The sequence below is a fragment of the Wolffia australiana genome, chromosome 10, assembly GCF_029677425.1.
Source record: "Wolffia australiana isolate 7733 chromosome 10, ASM2967742v1".
Taxonomy (NCBI): Eukaryota; Viridiplantae; Streptophyta; class Magnoliopsida; order Alismatales; family Araceae; genus Wolffia; species Wolffia australiana.
Window position 1 is genome coordinate 16,096,046 of NC_135844.1, and position 18,955 is coordinate 16,115,000.

At 38.3% G+C, this 18,955-nt stretch overlaps 2 protein-coding genes across 2 annotated transcripts in view; both read left to right on the forward strand.

Moving 5' to 3' along the window:
• Positions 1-12,906: 12,906 nt before the first annotated feature.
• YUC10 (Flavin-containing monooxygenase family protein) lies at positions 12,907-15,222 on the forward strand. Its single transcript, XM_078581552.1, has 3 exons — positions 12,907-13,628; positions 14,572-14,928; positions 15,016-15,222. The coding sequence occupies exons 1-3, from the start codon at positions 13,020-13,022 to the stop codon at positions 15,220-15,222; spliced, it is 1,173 nt and encodes a 390-aa protein (XP_078437678.1). The 5' UTR covers positions 12,907-13,019.
• Positions 15,223-16,097: 875 nt separating this feature from the next.
• The window catches only part of LOC144708658 (uncharacterized), a 3,591-nt gene continuing 733 nt past the window's right edge, over positions 16,098-18,955 (forward strand). Inside the window, exons 1-3 of the mRNA XM_078582074.1 lie at positions 16,098-16,977; positions 17,093-18,079; positions 18,187-18,955. The exon at positions 18,187-18,955 is cut by the window's right edge and continues 170 nt beyond it. Of these exons, the coding sequence (XP_078438200.1) occupies positions 17,291-18,079; positions 18,187-18,955 (1,558 nt within the window). The 5' untranslated portion in view covers positions 16,098-16,977; positions 17,093-17,290. The remainder of the gene's footprint in view (positions 16,978-17,092; positions 18,080-18,186) is intronic.

Genomic DNA, 18,955 nt, shown 5'->3' on the forward strand with positions numbered 1-18,955 from the left:
TTGCAAGATGAAGGGGGTCATTTTCTTCTATGTACATATACTATGCTTAGATATGGATCCTAAAGTTTTGAGGTAGTATTTCAGAATATTAATGAGGAAAATTGACTTGATTTTGACTCATCTACCATTATTCTGAATCCTACAATTGACCTTTATTAGCATTTATTAAATGCACAAATAAATTTATTTATAATCAGTCTGAATTTTCATATATTTCATGGGGAACGCACTATTACATAATTAATTTTTCCATAATAATAAAATGTTCATAAAAATAACATTCTTATTATATTTATTATTATTAATTTGTATCCAAATTATGCTCTATCTAACGCTTTCAATACTTGAAACTGAATCAGTTTGATGTTTAAATTAGCCTATTTATATGAATATGTCTTATTGGTAAAAATAATCATTGCATTTGAATATAAGAGATAAAATTCAATGGCTTGAAGAAACAGGGTAGCTAGAGATATAGAAAATATTATTCAGCCAAGAAACATAATGCACCATAAAACATTCCAGTTCATTCCCTTATAATACGCATCGGGAATCAAAAACCTAATAAATAATTTGTAACTGAAGCCTCTTACTACTTTAGGCTCACATGTATAAAACAATAAATTCCTACATTTGATGGCTAACACAAACTAACAACTTTTGGATCATTAGTCGTCTCAATAAAACCTATGAGTTATCTTCATGACATCAAGTGTTATCCACATGGGTCCAGGTACCTAAAATATTTTGGAATATGAAACAACTTTTTAAATTCTGTAGCATTTTAATCTTCATTAGGTTGCCTTTTGAATGTTCATCTGTATGAGTGTTCCATGTAGATATTTCGTTTACTAATAAATTCTGTAGCATTTCGTTTATTTGTATCAACATAACGAAGATTCTACTTTACGAAACTTAAGGCTCATTATAATGATTGGTCGTACGCTTGATCAAGAACCTAATTGTTGAGGCCATATTAAAAGAAGTAGATATATATATATATATTCAATCCCATATAGAATATATATGTGATTGCACACAACAAAAAATATGAAAAAAATTTGTTAGATCCCTTTGTCTCTAGTACTGATGGATTTATATGGCCCTAAAAAGAGCCACATATTCCCCGTGATATTCATAACTCATTAATGAATGTCATACTGATTATTATACACATTGACAGATATCAATAATTATTATTACATGAAATATTATTGAACATGTTGGATTTTATGGCCTATATTGGGGTGAAACTAAATACATTCACATTGTGGATAACAAGTAGTGTAATCAGAAGAACATAAAGAAAAGAATGGTCAAAGCATATGTGCGTACATCCGATCTGTGATTTCCCATTTCCTCAAGTGAGATAAGTTGAGGTGCTCCTTTTTCCCTACTAGACGTAAACTTTGCCATGTCAAATCTCATCCTCTACCTTGGCAAACCCCATTCAAAGCCCATCATCATTGTCACACTTTCCTGACCGCATTATGAATGAAGAAGGTAAAGAAAGCTAGTGCCCTCAATAATTTTGGCCTAGGTGACTTTGATTCAAGGCCTTTAGCAATTTATACTTGATGGACATTGATATGGCTGGCAAGCCAATCACACATTCCACATCCCGTTCCATGTTCATTAATAGAACATATTGATTATAGTGCACGTGTGATGCTTATAAAGAAGTCCATTAATACACAATCGGACTTAGTGAATTATGATGAGATTGTAATACAGAGATCACTAGTCTTTAAGCATGTGTTCTAAATATTCATATTCAAATGATATACGAGAAGGACAGAGAAGTATCCAAATAGAATAGTACTATCTAGCCTCACTCCTATGATGAGTATGGCCGGTCCTGTTGCCATTAGTGTGGAGACAATAAGGGTAGATAGTGGGCATTGTTTAGTGGAAATAATTCACTGAATTGATTCATACAAATCCCTGAATGGTATTATAATAAACTTTCAATTAGGTCGATTCACATCACTGTTGTGTAAGTGGTCCTTAGGCCTGAGACACCAAAGACATCTTGTGGATGGATAGTTGTACTTTGACTATGAATTACGTGTCCCTTATCATGGATTCTAAATTTTCTTAGTTCGGGCGCATCAAGAAGTTCACAAAGATGATTGAGTGGTCAAGATGGGACCGTTCACCCTCAATATAAGAGGTGACAGCTCAAGGAATATAATGCGATAAAGTCCTTGGCCAAGGATGTGAAATATTGGAAGAAGAGTTCTCCGATGATTTCCGAATGCATCAGTACCAACTCTGATGATCGATTAGGGTTAGACAATTGACCATACTCTTAAGTCATCCTAGGTTTGTCAAGTGGATGAGGGATTATACGTACATGATAACGGATGAAGAATAGGTTCCATGAGTGAGTCGATCCATACTCATTTGTATCTCTAGAGCACGAGGTGTAGCTTGGCACCCCAGATGTTGGAGACTCAACCTATAGATTGGGTTAAGATAAATCTAACATTAATTAATGATATAGTTAACTAATTTGAAACGCCAATAAAGGTTAGTGGGTTGCTCGAGTCGTTAACTAGACTAATACATGGCCCTAGCGGGCCACATGCAAATGGTCTTTGGATATCATAAGATATACTTAAGTTTTTTGGGTTTTTATAAAATAATAGCCAATTAGTATAAATAGGGGAAGGCCCTGAACGAAATTCACCCAGGCCAGAATTATTCAAGGGCCTTCCCCTTCCTCTCACTTCTCCCCATGACTCCTCTCCACTCTTGATGCGATCGGGATGGCATAACAATGGAACAGGGCTCCTCAACGAGGAGGGGGAGATCTGACGTATTGAGGATCATGTGGAAACCTAGAGTTTGCAACATGATCAGCTCCACTTGACTCGTTCGAGGATCAAAGGAATCATAGGTGCGATCCGTGCACAAGTTCTTCATTTAATAATTTTGGCAATGCCATTAGGATTCCATTAGGAGTTTTCTACTGCGTGGAATCCTCGTCTTTATCTCAATCTAGGCCTCTAGAACCCAACAATACTAACTGGGGATTTTACATAAAAACCCTAAACTTTAACTTTGAATGTCCAAAAATCTTTTGTATGTGACCCTTTAAGCTCAGGTATCAGTCTACTTAATTACTACCATGGCTTATAACCTTTATATAATCTCCTAATTAATTATCTACATTATCATATAAAAAACTAACTACAAAGTAATTTTCCTCAAATTATAGTTCAAGTTTCCACTCTATGGGGTGCCACACTAGACTTCGTGCTCTTCAAGACAGAAAGTAATGTATTGAGTCACTCCTGGGACATCTTTATCATCAGTTATCATTTACATCAAGATCCCTAATTCACTTGGCTTAGGGCAGACTCAACTATCAAATCCTAGTGAGTTATCTAACTTAGTACTTGATGAAGAAAATTAGATGCATGATTACATCATTGAAGTATATTTCACTTCAATCAAATAGTATTTATAAATTTTTAATCTTAATCAAGAAGTATAATGGAGAGAAAGGTCGTTTTCTCGAGAATTGGCTCCTAGAGGTAAAACTAGTTAAGGAGTTCGAAGAGAGGGATAAGAGATATTAGGATGATAATTAGGTATGAAATTTTATGATTATTTAAAAAATAAAGATAAAGAAAACATCAGAAACTATCTCTCGAGGTGGATAAGTAGAATTTCATCAGATAGTTATAGAGGTGAAGAATTTTCTGGAAGGAGAGAAATTAAGAGAATAATATGAAGTAAATTTCAGGGCATTCAAAGTGTTTGTGTGAGTCCTAAGTGAGTGAGAGTAGTTATCTAATATTTTTTATGAATAGGTCAAATTATTTCAATTTAATTTAGACCAGTAAGACGGGAGAATAATTTGGGTAAAGATTTTAGGAGTATGAGGCATGTTTTAGATTTTTTATTGCATTAAAATGCAGAAAAAAGGCAGAAAACCAATTTTAGAAATGAATGATTGGAACGAATTATTTAGAATGTCTGTACTTTTTATGTGTTATTACTTATCATAAACTACTTAGTATTTATGTTGAGCTTTGTACAAGTGAAACTTTGATTGGTTATTCAATTGAGTACCTGGATTTCTTGGTCACCTGATGGTTTCTGTTTGACTATCACCATTGACTCCAAACCGTCAATTGGCCATCATTTTCCTTCAGGTTTGTTGTGGCCACTCTCCATTTCTTACTCATCTCCTGCCCTTCCTTATGGAACCCAAGGATGACAACTCCTCTAATATAAATTATCAAAGATTGGATTGAAATCAGATGGGGATCTTCCCCACTTCAAAATTCAACTTTCCTTTTAAAATTGTTAAGAAAAATATTTAACAATGATCAAATTCAGGTTTTAAGGGGCTGGAATGCTAAAGGAGTGTAAACACTCAATGTGGGATCAATCCCAATAATTCTCCAACATCCAATCAATATCCATCTCCCTTGTAAGTGGGTGAAATGAACAGTATTGCCTTTGGCCATTAGATCTGTGTTCCAGAGGTTCAACAACTATGACCAAATAGCAGACATGGATCCTCATAGTTCTGGTGGTCCTCTATACCATCAGCAAATTCTCATAGCTGGTAGGTGTGTCTTTGACCATGTCACCCACGGCATCGTTGCATAATCACTGAAGATAGAAACAAATTGATAGTAATATACATGAATGTAACCTGAACAATTTCTCTTCTTGGAGAAGGTCAAAGTTAAATAATAAAACATTTAGTTTTATAGAAAGCCTGTTTTGACACAAGCTTCTGCTATGCAGTACAAAACCCTTTTTTTTTCTTTGTGTGATTTTGTTTACATGGCGGCCCATGGGCTTGGTTAAATTGTTTTTATGTTTCCTTTGGCTGTACCCAAGTTGTATCTAAACTTCTCAAGGTTTTTAATGCTATATCATAAATTTCAAAAAGATTCAAGCTTATTTAAATCTAAATATTATACTTCATGTGAGTTGAAAAAAAAATCTCATGTAGGTATGCACAGGCCTTGGCAATGTTACCTGCCCTCTATTGATAGAGGCAGTGACCTGCAGTGATTCTTTAGTGTCCCCAGCCACGTTGGCCTACGGATCTAATACATGTCCACAGTAGCCACTAAGCTAATTTTCATAATCCAAAGAAAAAATTGTTTTTAAGGAAAGAAACTTTAAACATTTAAATCTACTTAAAATGTCTAGTTTGTATTCATTGACTTATTTATGCACAAATCATGCTACATCCAAAAAAAAATTAATGATTTATATAATGTGAACATATGCATGAAACTGCATTTTTGGCCAAGCAAAACTATGTATGCATCATAATTCATTATTATAAGCATTATTTCACCTTGAAAATTATAATATGCATGCATGAATTTTGAAATATCATGACTCCTGAGTTTGATAATCAGTGGATAACTCTTTTAGGAAATTCCATGATGTTAGGCAAGGAATTGATTGCATCTTCTTCCTTGATCTATATCATCTTATATCAAGCTAATATTTCTTAGATTTCCATGATGAGGAACATGTAGGACAAAGTCAATGTAGAACCATCAGTTATTAGATATATTTGGTTTCTCAGTTCTAAAGACTAGTTATAAAATTTTAACATGAATCAACATGGTTGACAGTTTGTATAATACCAATCAAAGATTCATATGGATTAACTGAGTGATATGTTTATGCTAAATAGAATACAGTATCTATGTACTAATGGCTTCATGATTTGCAATGCTCAACATATTAGATATTCTACCTAGATGAACTAACATTTTTTAGTAATTCTAAACATGAATATTTAGAATACGCCCCTAAAGTGTAGTGATCTCCATATTCTGATATCACTATAATTCAGTAAGTCAGATCATGTACGCGTGGACCTCATTATCAGCATCCCATGTGCACTATATAATCAATACATTGTGTTGATGAACATGTAAAAAGGAAAGGATTATGGGATTGGCATACAGACGATATATATTTTCATCACCCTCATATGCTTTATCCACCTGGGATGACTTAGGTTATGGATAAGTATCAAACACTAATTATTTATCTGAGTTAGTATTGATGCATTAAGACAGCATTAGAAACGTTTTCTCTAATATTCTGCTTTGTTGGCCTAGAACTTTATCGCATCATGTTCTATGAGCTCTCTCCTCTTGAATCAAGGGCAGACTATCCCATCTTCACAAATCAATCATCTTGGTAAACCTATTGTTTTACGTTAACTAAGATTGTTTATAATTCTATTATTAGGAATTTTTAGGTCATAGCCAAAGTACAAATGTCCATTCACAAGATGTATTTGGTGTCTCGGATCTGAGGACCACTCACATAATCATGATGGAAACCAAAACATTTTATAGAGCATGCTGATTCAAAGAATTTCGATTTCCAAAAGTCATGAAACATTTTAATGGAAGAAATACTAAAAAATAGTTTATCTAAAATTTTAATATGTTGGAATTATTAGTAATCTAAATGTGGGCAAAAAGAGTAAATAAATACTAGCATTTTTCAGATTAAAAAAACAATGGATAATTTTGGATCTCAACTTTGAAGACATGCATCAGTGACCCATTTGGTCACACTATCCACAACCAGCTCTAAGCTCCACTCCATTATATGTTTCACAATCTGTGCCTCGGTGTTCTCTAGAACCTATTTTGTGATGCATTCTATACCTGGGGCTCAATGTGTGGATCCTCTAAATTATGATGATAATATAAATTTCCTAAAATATTGGAAATTGATAAATCATATGGTTCTTGGTGGTGACACATGAAATAATGCCCACCTGGAGATATCATTTTTGTAATTAAATAAGCATAAATGGGAGCTTAAATGAATATTCATACGTTTTGTGCATCACTGATAAGAAAAAAATGGTCGCAACACTGAAGAAGTATAATTTTCTGCTGAAAATAAGCATTGTCATAAACATTCCAGCCATGCTGCATTTGTTTCCTGGAATTGGCTTCTGTGGATCCATTAAGAGAATCTGTTGTGTTATTTTGTGTGGAAACTGTCCTTTGAACAATGGCCGATCGATATCTAAATATGACACATCTAAGTAGAAGAACAAATTCAGTCATGCTGCCAAGAATTTCAATCAACCTTTTTCTCAAATTTTAAGGTTTATATGGCTCCTGATTCAGATCATGGGTCAGCAACCTCTGCGAATGAGTAGGGTGACTGCCATGACTGGTTTTCTCTTGCCCACAATAGATGAATTGTTAATTTTTAATGAAGTTACAGCAATGAAAATTCCCTTGACAAGATAATATAATAAAAGAGTTTTCAACAGTTCTGCAAGCCCATACATTGTCCAAGAGACTGTTCTCTACAGGTCAGGCTCTAACCTCATACAAAACACACAATCTGAAACCATAAAACATCAATATGTTATGAACAATGAAGTTTTGCTCATAGCACTACATTGTAAATTTACTATTGCTATGATTGGTGATATATGGGGCATTAAGCTAGTACTATCACAATAAAACTCTAAAATTGCAAGAGACTTGTCATAGTATAAAATTTTACACTATTAGTTCAAGTTTGTACCTCAAATCTGCAGATTTCCATTTGGGCAGCCAAGGTAATCAAAGCTTGTGCATAATGACAGTAAATATTTGAAGGGTAACGATAACTGAATTCACAGAATTAATCGCACACATATTACACTTTTTTTGCTCTAAAATAATTATGTATCCATGTTATCATAGTAAAAATGAAATGAAATCATGTTTAGGGAGAATGGTCTGCGCAGTTCGTCGTGTCGACTGCAGCTGCACAGGTTGCGCCCGCCGACTCAACTGGACACTTGAGCACTACCACCGCAGCTCTCCCCTCCCATCGTCTTTGCCTTTGATCTCTGACTATCACTCCAGAGCTGTGTCACAGTCGCCTGTCGAGTTCACCTTACCTGATGGACCGGCTCGCATCGACATATACATCGACGAAGACGGCGACAACAATCAACTCCATCAATGAGGTACGCCGATCCCCTTGCTTGTCAGTTATATTACGTCTTTCAGTATATTTTTGACTGCGCTCCACCGCGCTCTGATTAGAATAGGTGGGAGAAAATATTCCGAGAAAATTACATCACAGGTGTTTCCCTAGGTATGGGACAAGCCGTCCGTTACGTGCAAGTCTCTACAGAATTATTCTGTTCTACATCGTAGACGTCGTCACCACTCCGAAGAGGGTCAGAAGGTCACCGTCATCATCATCGGTCACCTGGCCCAGAGCTCGGAACTCGGTGAAGTCCCACAAGTCGGACATGCACGTACACTCATCTAGGGTTTCATTGCATCACATAGTTACATCCTCTTAATGAATTACCTGTCAGACAACGAAATCGATGATGTCCAACATCATCATTTTTGGCCTGTCAAATATTCTACAAATACAAAAAAAGTTATTAGTTAAATATAACATCATTGACAATTTAAAATAAAATTGTTTTTTTCCTGAAAGATTTGATCCCAAATTTCAGTCCTAAAAAATTATAACCGAAAGTTCAAAGTCTATAAAAGCCTCATAATATTATGAAAATCACAAACAATAATCCTATTATTAATTACTCAAATCTATCATCTTTAATCACTTTAATCAGGTGACAAAATCAAATTTTCATTATACATTAGATTTCCTGTTGATCTACCTCATTATCATCTTCTTTATCATCCTATATTTTGAAAAAGAGAACTAGCAAATTATTGCATAAGTTTAATGGCGAAGGACATATTTAAATTCACATTTAATCCACACTAATGTTTCGGCTTATCATCAATCATAAAAGTTTACCTTTTGTGTAATAGGTGAACTGACACATGTATGCGTGGATCAGTACAAAAGCAAGACTTTAATAACATTTAATGTGTTCGATACCCTAAACTCATGCATTGATATGTGGCATATTTTCCTCAGTTGAAATTGTGACTTTCATGGTGCACAAATTCAGTATCAAAAGGTAAATTGTGACTTTCATGTTTCTTTTTTCTTCTATATATTTATACTCCATAAGTATAAATATAATGACATAAAATGATAAGAAATGTCCGTCTATGCAAGTTTCTTCATAGACATCCGTAGTTTACATTTATCCTTCTATAACTCCTTGTCCCTGTCTATCTAGAATGGTGAGAAGGTCATCTCAGATATCTGGAAGCAGTAATATAGGAGAAAAAAGAAGAAATCCAACATGTCAAGGAGCACATGAATACATGTCGAGGCTAATCATCTCTTAGGCTAAAAAATGATTTTTATTAGAATATAAACATTAGCCAATTCAACTTCAAGTTCATTTGGTTTTTATGTAAACGTTTTGGTGTCATTTTCAAATGTCAAAAATGACTCATATGTTTTTGATTGTTTGAATATTCCCTTAAGGATCAATCATGGTCAAACCCTAGATTTTTTATTTGCTTAAATGAGGGACCATTGTCTCTTGTGTATGATCAATAATGCTTATATATCTACATGAATTTATCCCTAATTCCCAAATGGTGAAAATGATCTATTACATGGTTTTTAAATTTCCATATGATTGAAAATGATGTAATCAAAGCAAAAACATGTTCACCCAGGGTTTCTAAATCCATTAAAGACTTAAGTTGTTAGGTATGGACATTGATTTAAGCTCCTTATCATGGCATCTAGATGGTCTCATTGTGAATGTTCCTATTCATCCCATCTTTTTCTCTATATTCTATACACTTCTCCTCTAAACATAGCCTTCAGTTTAATATTTATGTAATTGACTTAAAAATAGAACCTGTATCCCAATATAACTCATAACACACAAAGTCTAGTGTTAATATCATTATTTTTTCATGTTTCATTGCACTAAAATTATTATACATACAAGTTATGAAGCCTAAATTGTTTAAATTTATTTGCAGATTTTAATTTTAATTTTTTTAATTTTTTATATATCTTTAAAGATTTTCAGGACATCAAGTTCAGAAAGCAATACTTTCCTAAAGAATTTTTCTGACATTAAAAATAAAGGTTTATTATATTTTTATGTCTTATTTGAATTTTAGGATTTTTTATCTTAGTATTTATTCCCTGCCATTTGTCACGAATTCATTTGTGGAATCACAACCAACCACGTCTTTGGTAGTTATTGGTGATGTTAAACACTCCAAAAAGTTTCCATAATGAAAAGTTTCGCTAACAATTTTCTAAAAATTTTAATCACAGTTGTGACATGGACCACTGAAAAAATACAGGATTTAAATCATAATAAATGCATCTACGATGAGATAAAATTTTATTTGAGTAATCATTACATAATGATTTTTTTTCTTTGGTTGAATGCTCAAATATTGTGATGCCGACCACATATCACACAAATCACAATTACAAGCATATGCTTGGGATCTACGATATAGTCATGATAGCCACATGCATATGCTTGCTTGGAAAAATAGAAAAATGCACAGATGTGGCACACACTTGTACGTCACCATGTCACACACACATTGATAATTAACTTTCATTCATGTATTATTTGTCTTTTTTATTCACATCTCCTGCTTATTTGGTTTTTTTTTGGCAGGACTCATGTCAACCTCTTGGTCATAGATCAAGAACAATATGATAAAATCTTCATCACATTTATTAGGTAGATCCACTTCCTTTTACCGTCATCATCACCTCTCATTCCATCACCTCTGTCTCACATCATTATCCCACTTTCACTTAAATCTGAAACCCTAAGTTACATTTTTCTTCACATTTTTCCATTTATTCATCTTCTCATAACATCCCCACGTCACATTTCCATCCATCCTAGCCCCACATTCATATTCTCTCCGTTCACATCATACTATCTAATACTCACATCAATATTAAAGTTGATTTATTATAGAGTAATTATGTTATCCCCTTGATGTTCCCCCCATCTCAGTATCTTCTATTTTAAATGTATTTCCTTTTGTCCCATTTTTTCATTATTTAAAGATTATTAAAAAAAAATTATCATTCCTAGTGGAGACGAACCATAAGCACCACTAGCTAGAATTACTCATGTAAGAATCAGTATTTTATAAATCTATTTGTTAAACTTAAAAGAAACAATGCATAAATGTAACCCTATCTTTGAGTTTAGCAAGTTTGAGGGTAATGAAAATCAAACTATGTTGACTCATGATTGAATTCATGACATAGGGCACTTATAAAAATTTCTGGATCATATGTTTTTAGTAGACAGTACTTGATGTTGACTTCTTCTTGATCTCTAGCATGCACAATTGACTATCTGACCTACAATTTCAATTACTACATTCAGGTCAACCTATATGATCCCATCTTCTAGTTTATATGGTAATTAATCTTATCATAGAGCTTAATAATAAAAGTCATTTAATCAAATCACTTACCGTAATCTATTTGTGGATGTTGACTATCTTTGCTTTTGGCAATCTCTTAGCTAGAATGTATATTTGAACCTAAAATTAACTTCGTGTGATGCTTCTCTAGCTTCATCTATGATGATAGAATACCATATATTTCGAATTAACTTTCATTATAATCTTAATAGTCTTCCACCAAATGTATGCAGACGTAAATAACAAATCAGGTGTACCATCTAATGTTCATCATGTGAAATTTTATAGTTTTATGCTCATTTTTCTCTGCAAGAAAACATGGCGGAACCCCCAAAATTCTTAATAATCAATATGTTAAAATAAAACTATATTTTGTGTATAGAGACATCCCGACATTTTAGTTGAGGCTACTGACCAGTGAACTATGCAGCTCCTGAAGACTGTTAAGATGGAGATGGCATTTGCCTCTCAAATGGCAACGGAGTCAATAATACTAAGTATGACTTGTTTTGTTGAAATAGCTTTCATTTTTCATACAGCGACTATTCCAGTATCTGTCTCACCACAATATATATTTCAATCGCTTGTAGTTGACCATGCACTTGAAGATTTTTTTGTTAGTTTACATATCAGAGAAGTGATTACATTAAATGTATCATAAAAACAACACGTCCTGAAAAAGTTATCAAATACCTTCACTTTACTGTCGTTAGTCCTCCTCGCGCCTCTTCTCATAGACCAAATGGTAGTGGATCATCATTGGATAGCGTTCTACATGGAGGGCTTGTGTCGAGCAAGTATGGCTGTTTATCAAAACGGTTTGCTGCTTCTGGACACCGTAGAGAGAGAGGGAGAGAGAGAGAGAGAGAGAGAGAGAGAGGGGGGGCGGGGAGGGGGAGGGGGGAGGGAGGCGGGGAGAGGGAGAGAAAGGGAGGGAGGGGGAGGGGGGGGGGGGGGGGGGGGGGGGGAGAGGGAGGGAGGGAAAGGAAGGGAGGGAGAGGGAGAGAGAGAGGGAGAGAAAGGAAGGGAGGGAGAGGGAGAGAGATGGAGGGAGGGAGAGGGAGAGAGAGAGGGAGAGAAAGGAAGGGAGGGAGAGGGAGAGAGAGAGGGAGAGTAAGGAAGGGAGGGAGAGGGAGAGAGGGGGAGGGAGGGAGAGGGAGAGAGAGAGGGAGAGAAAGGAAGGAGGGAGAGAGAGAGAAATGGAGGGAGGGGGAGGGAGAGAGAGGGAGGGAGGGAGAGAGAGGGAGATAAATGGAGAGAAGAAGAGAGGGAGAGAGGGAGAGAGAGAGAGAGCGGGAGAGAATGGGAGAGAAGAAGAGAGGGAGAGAGGGATAGAGAGAGCGGGAGAGAATGGGAGAGAAGAGAGGGAGAGAGGGATAGAGAGAGAGAGCGGGAGAGAATGGGAGAGAAGAGAGAGAGAGAGAGAGGGAGAGAGAGAAGGGGGGAGGAGGGAGAGAGAGAGACGGAGAGAGAGAGAGAGAGAGAGAGGGAGAGAGAGAGAGAGAGAGAGAGAGGGAGACGGAGAGAGAGAGAGAGTGATTTGAAAAAATGGTTAAAGGCTATTATTCATAAGCGTTACTGTAAGGATAGGTTGAGTGTAATTTGTGGTGTACCGAGGCTGATTGGCTCTATATAAAGGTATCAAGAGGGTGATAGCACAGAGTCCTAGAGCAGTTAGCGATGAAGACAGAGGTAGTGATAGTTGGGGCGGGACCTTCGGGCCTCGCCGTCGCCGCCTGCTTGAATCGGTTTTCCATCGCCAACATTATTATAGAGCGAGAAGACTGCCACAGCTCTCTATGGAAGAAGAGAGCCTACGATAGAGTAAAGCTCCACCTTGCTAAGCAGTTCTGCGAGCTACCGCACATGCACCACTCTCCCTCTACATCCACTTTCATGTCTAAGGACGAATTCGTTCGCTACCTGGACGAGTACGTCGCCTTCTTTGGCCTTCGACCGCTATACAATAAGTCTGTGGAGAAGGCCACTTTCGACTACTCCCAGGGAATCTGGACCGTCCGTTTTCGCGACGTGGCCACCGGAGAGGCCGAGGAATACTCCTCGTTGTTCCTCGTGGCCGCTACCGGCGAGAATAATGAACGTAATATACCAAACTTTCCTGGTTTATCGAGCTTCTTGGGCGAGGTTATCCACTCTTGCGAGTACAAATCCGGGGCACGTTTTGCTACTAAACACGTCCTTGTAGTCGGCAGCGGCAACTCCGGCATGGAGATCGCCTACGACCTTTGTCAACATGGCGCGAAAACCTCCATTTCCGTAAGAGGCCCGGTATGTCTTCTTCTACCTCTAATCATTCCTCCTCTTCGTCCTCCGCTTCTTCTTCTTCTTCTTCTTCGTCATCGTCTTATTCGTTTTCTTCTTACGATTAGTATTTTTCTTCTTCTTCTTTGTTGTTTTCGTCGCATTCGTCTTATTGTCCTCTTCTTCGTTATCGTCGTCGTCGTATTCTTATTTTTCAAAAATATTTTCTAATTCTTCTTATTCTTATTATTATTCTTCTTCTTCATTTTTCCTCTTGTTCTTATTCTTCATCTTCTTCCTTTAATTTTTCTTCATCTTTATAATCCTCTTATTCTTATTCTCCATCTCCTTCCTTTAATTCTTCCATATCTTTATATTCCTCTTATTCTTATTCTTCATCTCCTTTCTTTAATTCTTCCATATCTTTCTTTATATTCCTCTTATTCTTATTCTTCATCTCCTTCCTTTAATTCTTCCACATCTTCCCCTTCCTCTTCCTCTTCCTCTTATTCTTCATCTCCTTCCTTTAATTCCTCCACATCTTCCCCTTCCTCTTCCTCTTCCTCTTATTCTTCATCTCCTTTTATTCTTCTACATCTTCATCTTCATCTTCATCTTCCTCTTCCTCTTCCTCTAATTTGTATTCTTCATCTTCTTCCTTAAATTATTCTTCATCTTTATTTTCCTCGTATTCTTATTATTTATCTCTTTCCTTTAATTCTTCTACATATTCATCTTCTTCTTCCTCTTCCTCTTATTCTTCATCTCCTTCCTTTAATTCTTCTACATCTTTATATTCATCTTCCTCCTCCTCTTCCTCTCAGAAATATTCTTCATATTCTTCCTTAAATTCTTCCTCTTTTTCCTTGTTCTTCCTCTTCCTCATCTTCCTTCCTCAAATGCGTTGTCTTCTTCCTTCGTCTTCTTATTTATCTTCTTTTATATTTATTTATACTTAACTATACTGCAGTTGCATGTGTTAAATAAGGATATAGTGCACGCGGGAATGGTGATGCTGAGGAGAATCCCAATCCACATCGTCGACGCCCTTGTTATTTTAATGGCACGGCTTCAGCATGGTGACCTATCTCAGTACGGACTCCTTCGGCCCAAAGAAGGGCCTTTCTCCATGAAAGCAAAAACAGGAAGATCTCCCGTCATCGACGTTGGCACCGTCAAAAAGATCAAGAGCGGAGAGATTAAGGTCATGAAGGAGGTAATAAGAATTTCCGGAGCTAATATCTCCTTTGCAGGAGGTTCCACTCAAAGCTTTGACGCCATTATCTTGGCCACCGGTTATCGAAGTGGTGTTGGGGGATGGCTCAAGGCAAGGACTAAGGACTGAAGTTGCCTTATTGAGTCTGCTTTCTTGTCGCTTGGCAGAACATCAGTGATTTTCTTTGTCGCTGCTCAGGATGGAGGGCGACTTCTCAACGTAGATGGATTCCCGAAGCGGGCGCTTCCCGACCACTGGAAAGGCACCAACGGGCTCTTCTTTGCTGGACTCTCTCGAAGAGGGTTGATTGGAGCCGCGAGCGACGCCATGAACATAGCGGAGGAAATAAAGCAACAACGTGGCGGATCAAGCGACTCCTCGATGCTATCGATGGGTTTCTCCTGATTTTGTGGACGAGATGCCCATTAGTGTACAAAGTTTTAGAGCTAGAGAGATAGTAGGCTTCGTTTAGAGAGAGAGGGTGGCGTTTACCTTCCTTTTTATTCGGCTGACGTGGATGGGCAAGTTTATCTCTATCGTTTCAACGTCGTTGATAATGATAATTATGTTGAAAGCTGCGTACATCACATTCGTGCAAGACATCAAACTTACTTTTCCAGTTGGGTAAATACTACGAGAAAGCATGAACTTTCAGTTTTAAAAAAGGAAATAGCATCAACTTTCAGATTTTGTAAAGAAAATAGCATGGACGAATGAGAAGATGCCACTTGGCATTGAATTTTTTTCCCACCGCCGGTCAAACGGTGACGTGGATGCCACCGTGGCGCCCAGGTGGACTCCACGGTGGCATCCACGTCACCGGGTGACCGCCGACGACGCCGGGTTCCGTCCGCCCACGCCGCCGCCCGTCTCCGTCTCCCGCCGCCGGCCGACTCCATCCCCCGCCACCGCTGACGCCACCCGCCGCCGACGAGCGTCTCCGGCCGCCGCCGACGCCGCCCGTCTGCCGCCGCCAACGCCGCCCCTCTTCCTCCGCCGCCGACGCCACCCCTCTTCGTCCGCTGTCGACGCCGCCCCTCTTCTGCCGCCATCGACGCCGCCCCTCTCCGTCCGCCGTCGATGACGCCCCTCTCCGTCCGCCGTCGACGCCGCCTCTCTTCCTCCGCCGTCGACAGTCAGCGGTCAACCTTCCACATTCTCTCTCCTCGCGGGTATAAATAGCATGTGAATATCAAATCAAACCCTATTCGCGCCGTTATTCTCTCTTCTCAACGCCGCATCACCTTTCTCTCGTTGGAAGAAGAAGAAGAAGAAGAAGAAGAAGAAGAAGAAGAAGAAGAAGAAGAAGAAGAAGAAGAAGAAGAAGAAGAAGAGGAAGAGGAAGAAGAAGAGGAAGAGGAAGAAGAAGGAGAAGAAGAAGAAGAAGAGGAAGAGGAAGAAGAAGGAGAAGAAGAAGAAGAGGAAGAGGAAGGGGAAGAGGAAGAGGAGGAAGAAGAAGAAGAAGAAGAGGAAGAGGAAGAAGAAGGAGAAGAAGAAGAAGAGGAAGAGGAAGGGGAAGAGGAAGAGGAGGAAGAAGAAGAAGAAGAGGAAGAAGGAGAAGGAGAAGAAGAGAGAGGAGAAAGAGGAAGAAGAAGGAGAAGAAGAGGAAGAGGAAGGAGAAGAAGAGGAAGAGGAAGAGGAAGAGGAAGAGGAAGAGGAAGAAGAAGAAGAAGAGGAAGAGGGAGAAGAAGAAGAAGAAGAAGAAGGAGAAGAGGAAGAGGAAGAAGAGGAAGAAGAAGAAGAGGAAGAAGAAGAAGAAGAAGAGGAAGAGGAAGAAGAAGGAGAAGAAGAAGAAGAGGAAGAGGAAGGGGAAGAGGAAGAGGAGGAAGAAGAAGAAGAAGAAGAGGAAGAAGAAGAAGAGGAAGAAGAAGAAGAGGAAGAAGAAGCAGAAGAAGAAGAAGAGGAAGAGGAAGAGGTAGAGGAAGAAGAAGGAGAAGAAGAAGAAGAGGAAGAAGGAGAAGAAGACGAAGAGGAAGAACAAGAGGAAGAGGAAGAGGAAGAAGAAGAGGAAGAAGAAGAAGAAGAAGAAGAAGAAGAAGAGGAAGAAGAAGAGGAAGAAGAAGAAGGAGAAGAAGAGAGAGGAGGAAGAGGAAGAAAAAGAAGAAGAAGAAGGAGAAGAGGAAGAGGAAGAAGAAGAGGAAGAGGAAGAAGAAACAGAATGTAAGTATCCTATTCATAACTAAATTTCCTCTTTGTAAGTAATTAAATTATTCTGTTGTATCCGTTTGTCCACTAGGGCTGATGACTGAAGTATTGTTTTTTGTCCGGATTCAAGCGATGTGTGCTCAACTGATCCCGATGGATATTCAAGCGAAGAATGGAATGAAGAATTTGTTGAGGGGCAAAGGAGTAGAAGAGAAGAACATCAAAAAGAGTCCTATAGTGATGACGAGGTGAAAAAATTTGGGCCTCAAACAGCGGTACAAGATATGATCCTGGGTGCCCCCTCGAAAATATTACATTTCAATTGGGCATGACATTTGAATCAGGTTCACAGTTTAAAGCAGCTGTGAAGAACTACGCCATATGCAATGGGTTCAATGTTAGGTTTGAAAGGTCTACGGAGAATATAGTGGAAGTTGTATGCCAGAAACATTGTCCATGGACGATATATGCTAGTTGGGGTCCTACAAGGGAGGCCTTTGTCATAAAGTCATTAAATGATGAACATATGTGCTATACGGATCCAACGAATATACACGCCGATTATTGTTGGATCGCAGAACACTTCTTAGAGACTATTCGAATGGATATGAACTATAAGGTAGTAGATATGCTGCGAGAATTGCAAGAAAAGTATGGAATCATAGTTTCGCGACCGACCTGTTATAATGCAAGTTCGTTGGCGCGCAAGATGCTTCAAGGTTCTTTGAATGAGCAGTATCACATGCTACCCTGCTATGTGGCCGAGCTACAGAAAGTGAATATCAATAGTACTTTCCAGTTGGAGGTGGAGAACGACATTCATCATTCTTTTGCTAGGTTTAAGAGACTCTACATTTGCTTAGAATCTCTAGTAAGGGGGTTCCTTGAGGGTTGTAGACCAGTAATTGGGTTGGATGGTTGTTTCCTGAAAACCGAATTGAAAGGGCAGTTGTTCAACGCCGTGGGGAGGGATGGGAATAACCAGATGTTCCCTATAGCTTGGGCGGTGGTAGAAGGGAAAAATCAAACTTCTTGGACTTGGTTTATCAGCCTGTTGATCCGTGATTTAGGAATTGTTGATGGCTACGGTTGGACGATTGTAAGTGATCAGCAAGAGGTATTTAATTGAGTCATTCCCTTTATACTACTTATTCTAAGACTTACTTGACTAAGACAGAATCAATGTTGTGCACTAATACCTTGATACACCTTGACATCTCTCAGGGTCTCGAGAATGCAGTGGCAGGTTTGTTACCAAATGCAGAGCACAGGAATTGCGCAAGACATATTTATGAAAATTGGAGAAAGAAGGGACATTCCACTAACATCTTGAGGAACCTATTTTGGAAAGCAGTGAAGTGCACAAAGCGTGAAGGATTCCAGAGCGTCATCAGACAAATGAAGACATTGAAAGCAGAAGCCGCGCAAGATCTTCTGGAGGTAGGAGTACAAAACTTTTGCAGGGCTTTTATTTCTGACAAGCCGAAGTGTGAGGTTATTGATAACAATATGTCTGAGTGTTTCAATAGCTTCATCTTGCCGAGTAGGTCTAAACCCGTCATCGACATGTTGGAATACATGAGAATGGCAATCATGGAACGTAAAGTTAAGAATAGGGAGATATTCTCGGAGAGTGCTGATTCATTATGCCCTCGGATAAGATGGGTACTCGAAGATAATAGACTCAAGTGTAGGGCATGCAGAGTTATCCATGTCGGCCATCTTAAATTCGAGGTTAGCACACGTGGAGAAGGATACGTGATTGACCTGCGTGCCCATCACTGTACCTGCAGATATTGGGCTATCACGGGCATTCCATGCCCGCATTCTATTGCCTGCATTCACTTTATCCGGGCTGACCCTGCTAACTATGTCAACGAATGGTTGAGGAGGGATTCATACCAGCTAGCATATACTTATGGTATCCCACCGATGAATGGGAAAAACATGTGGGGGGGAAATGAGGGAAGCTACCTCTTCCCCCCAATGGCAA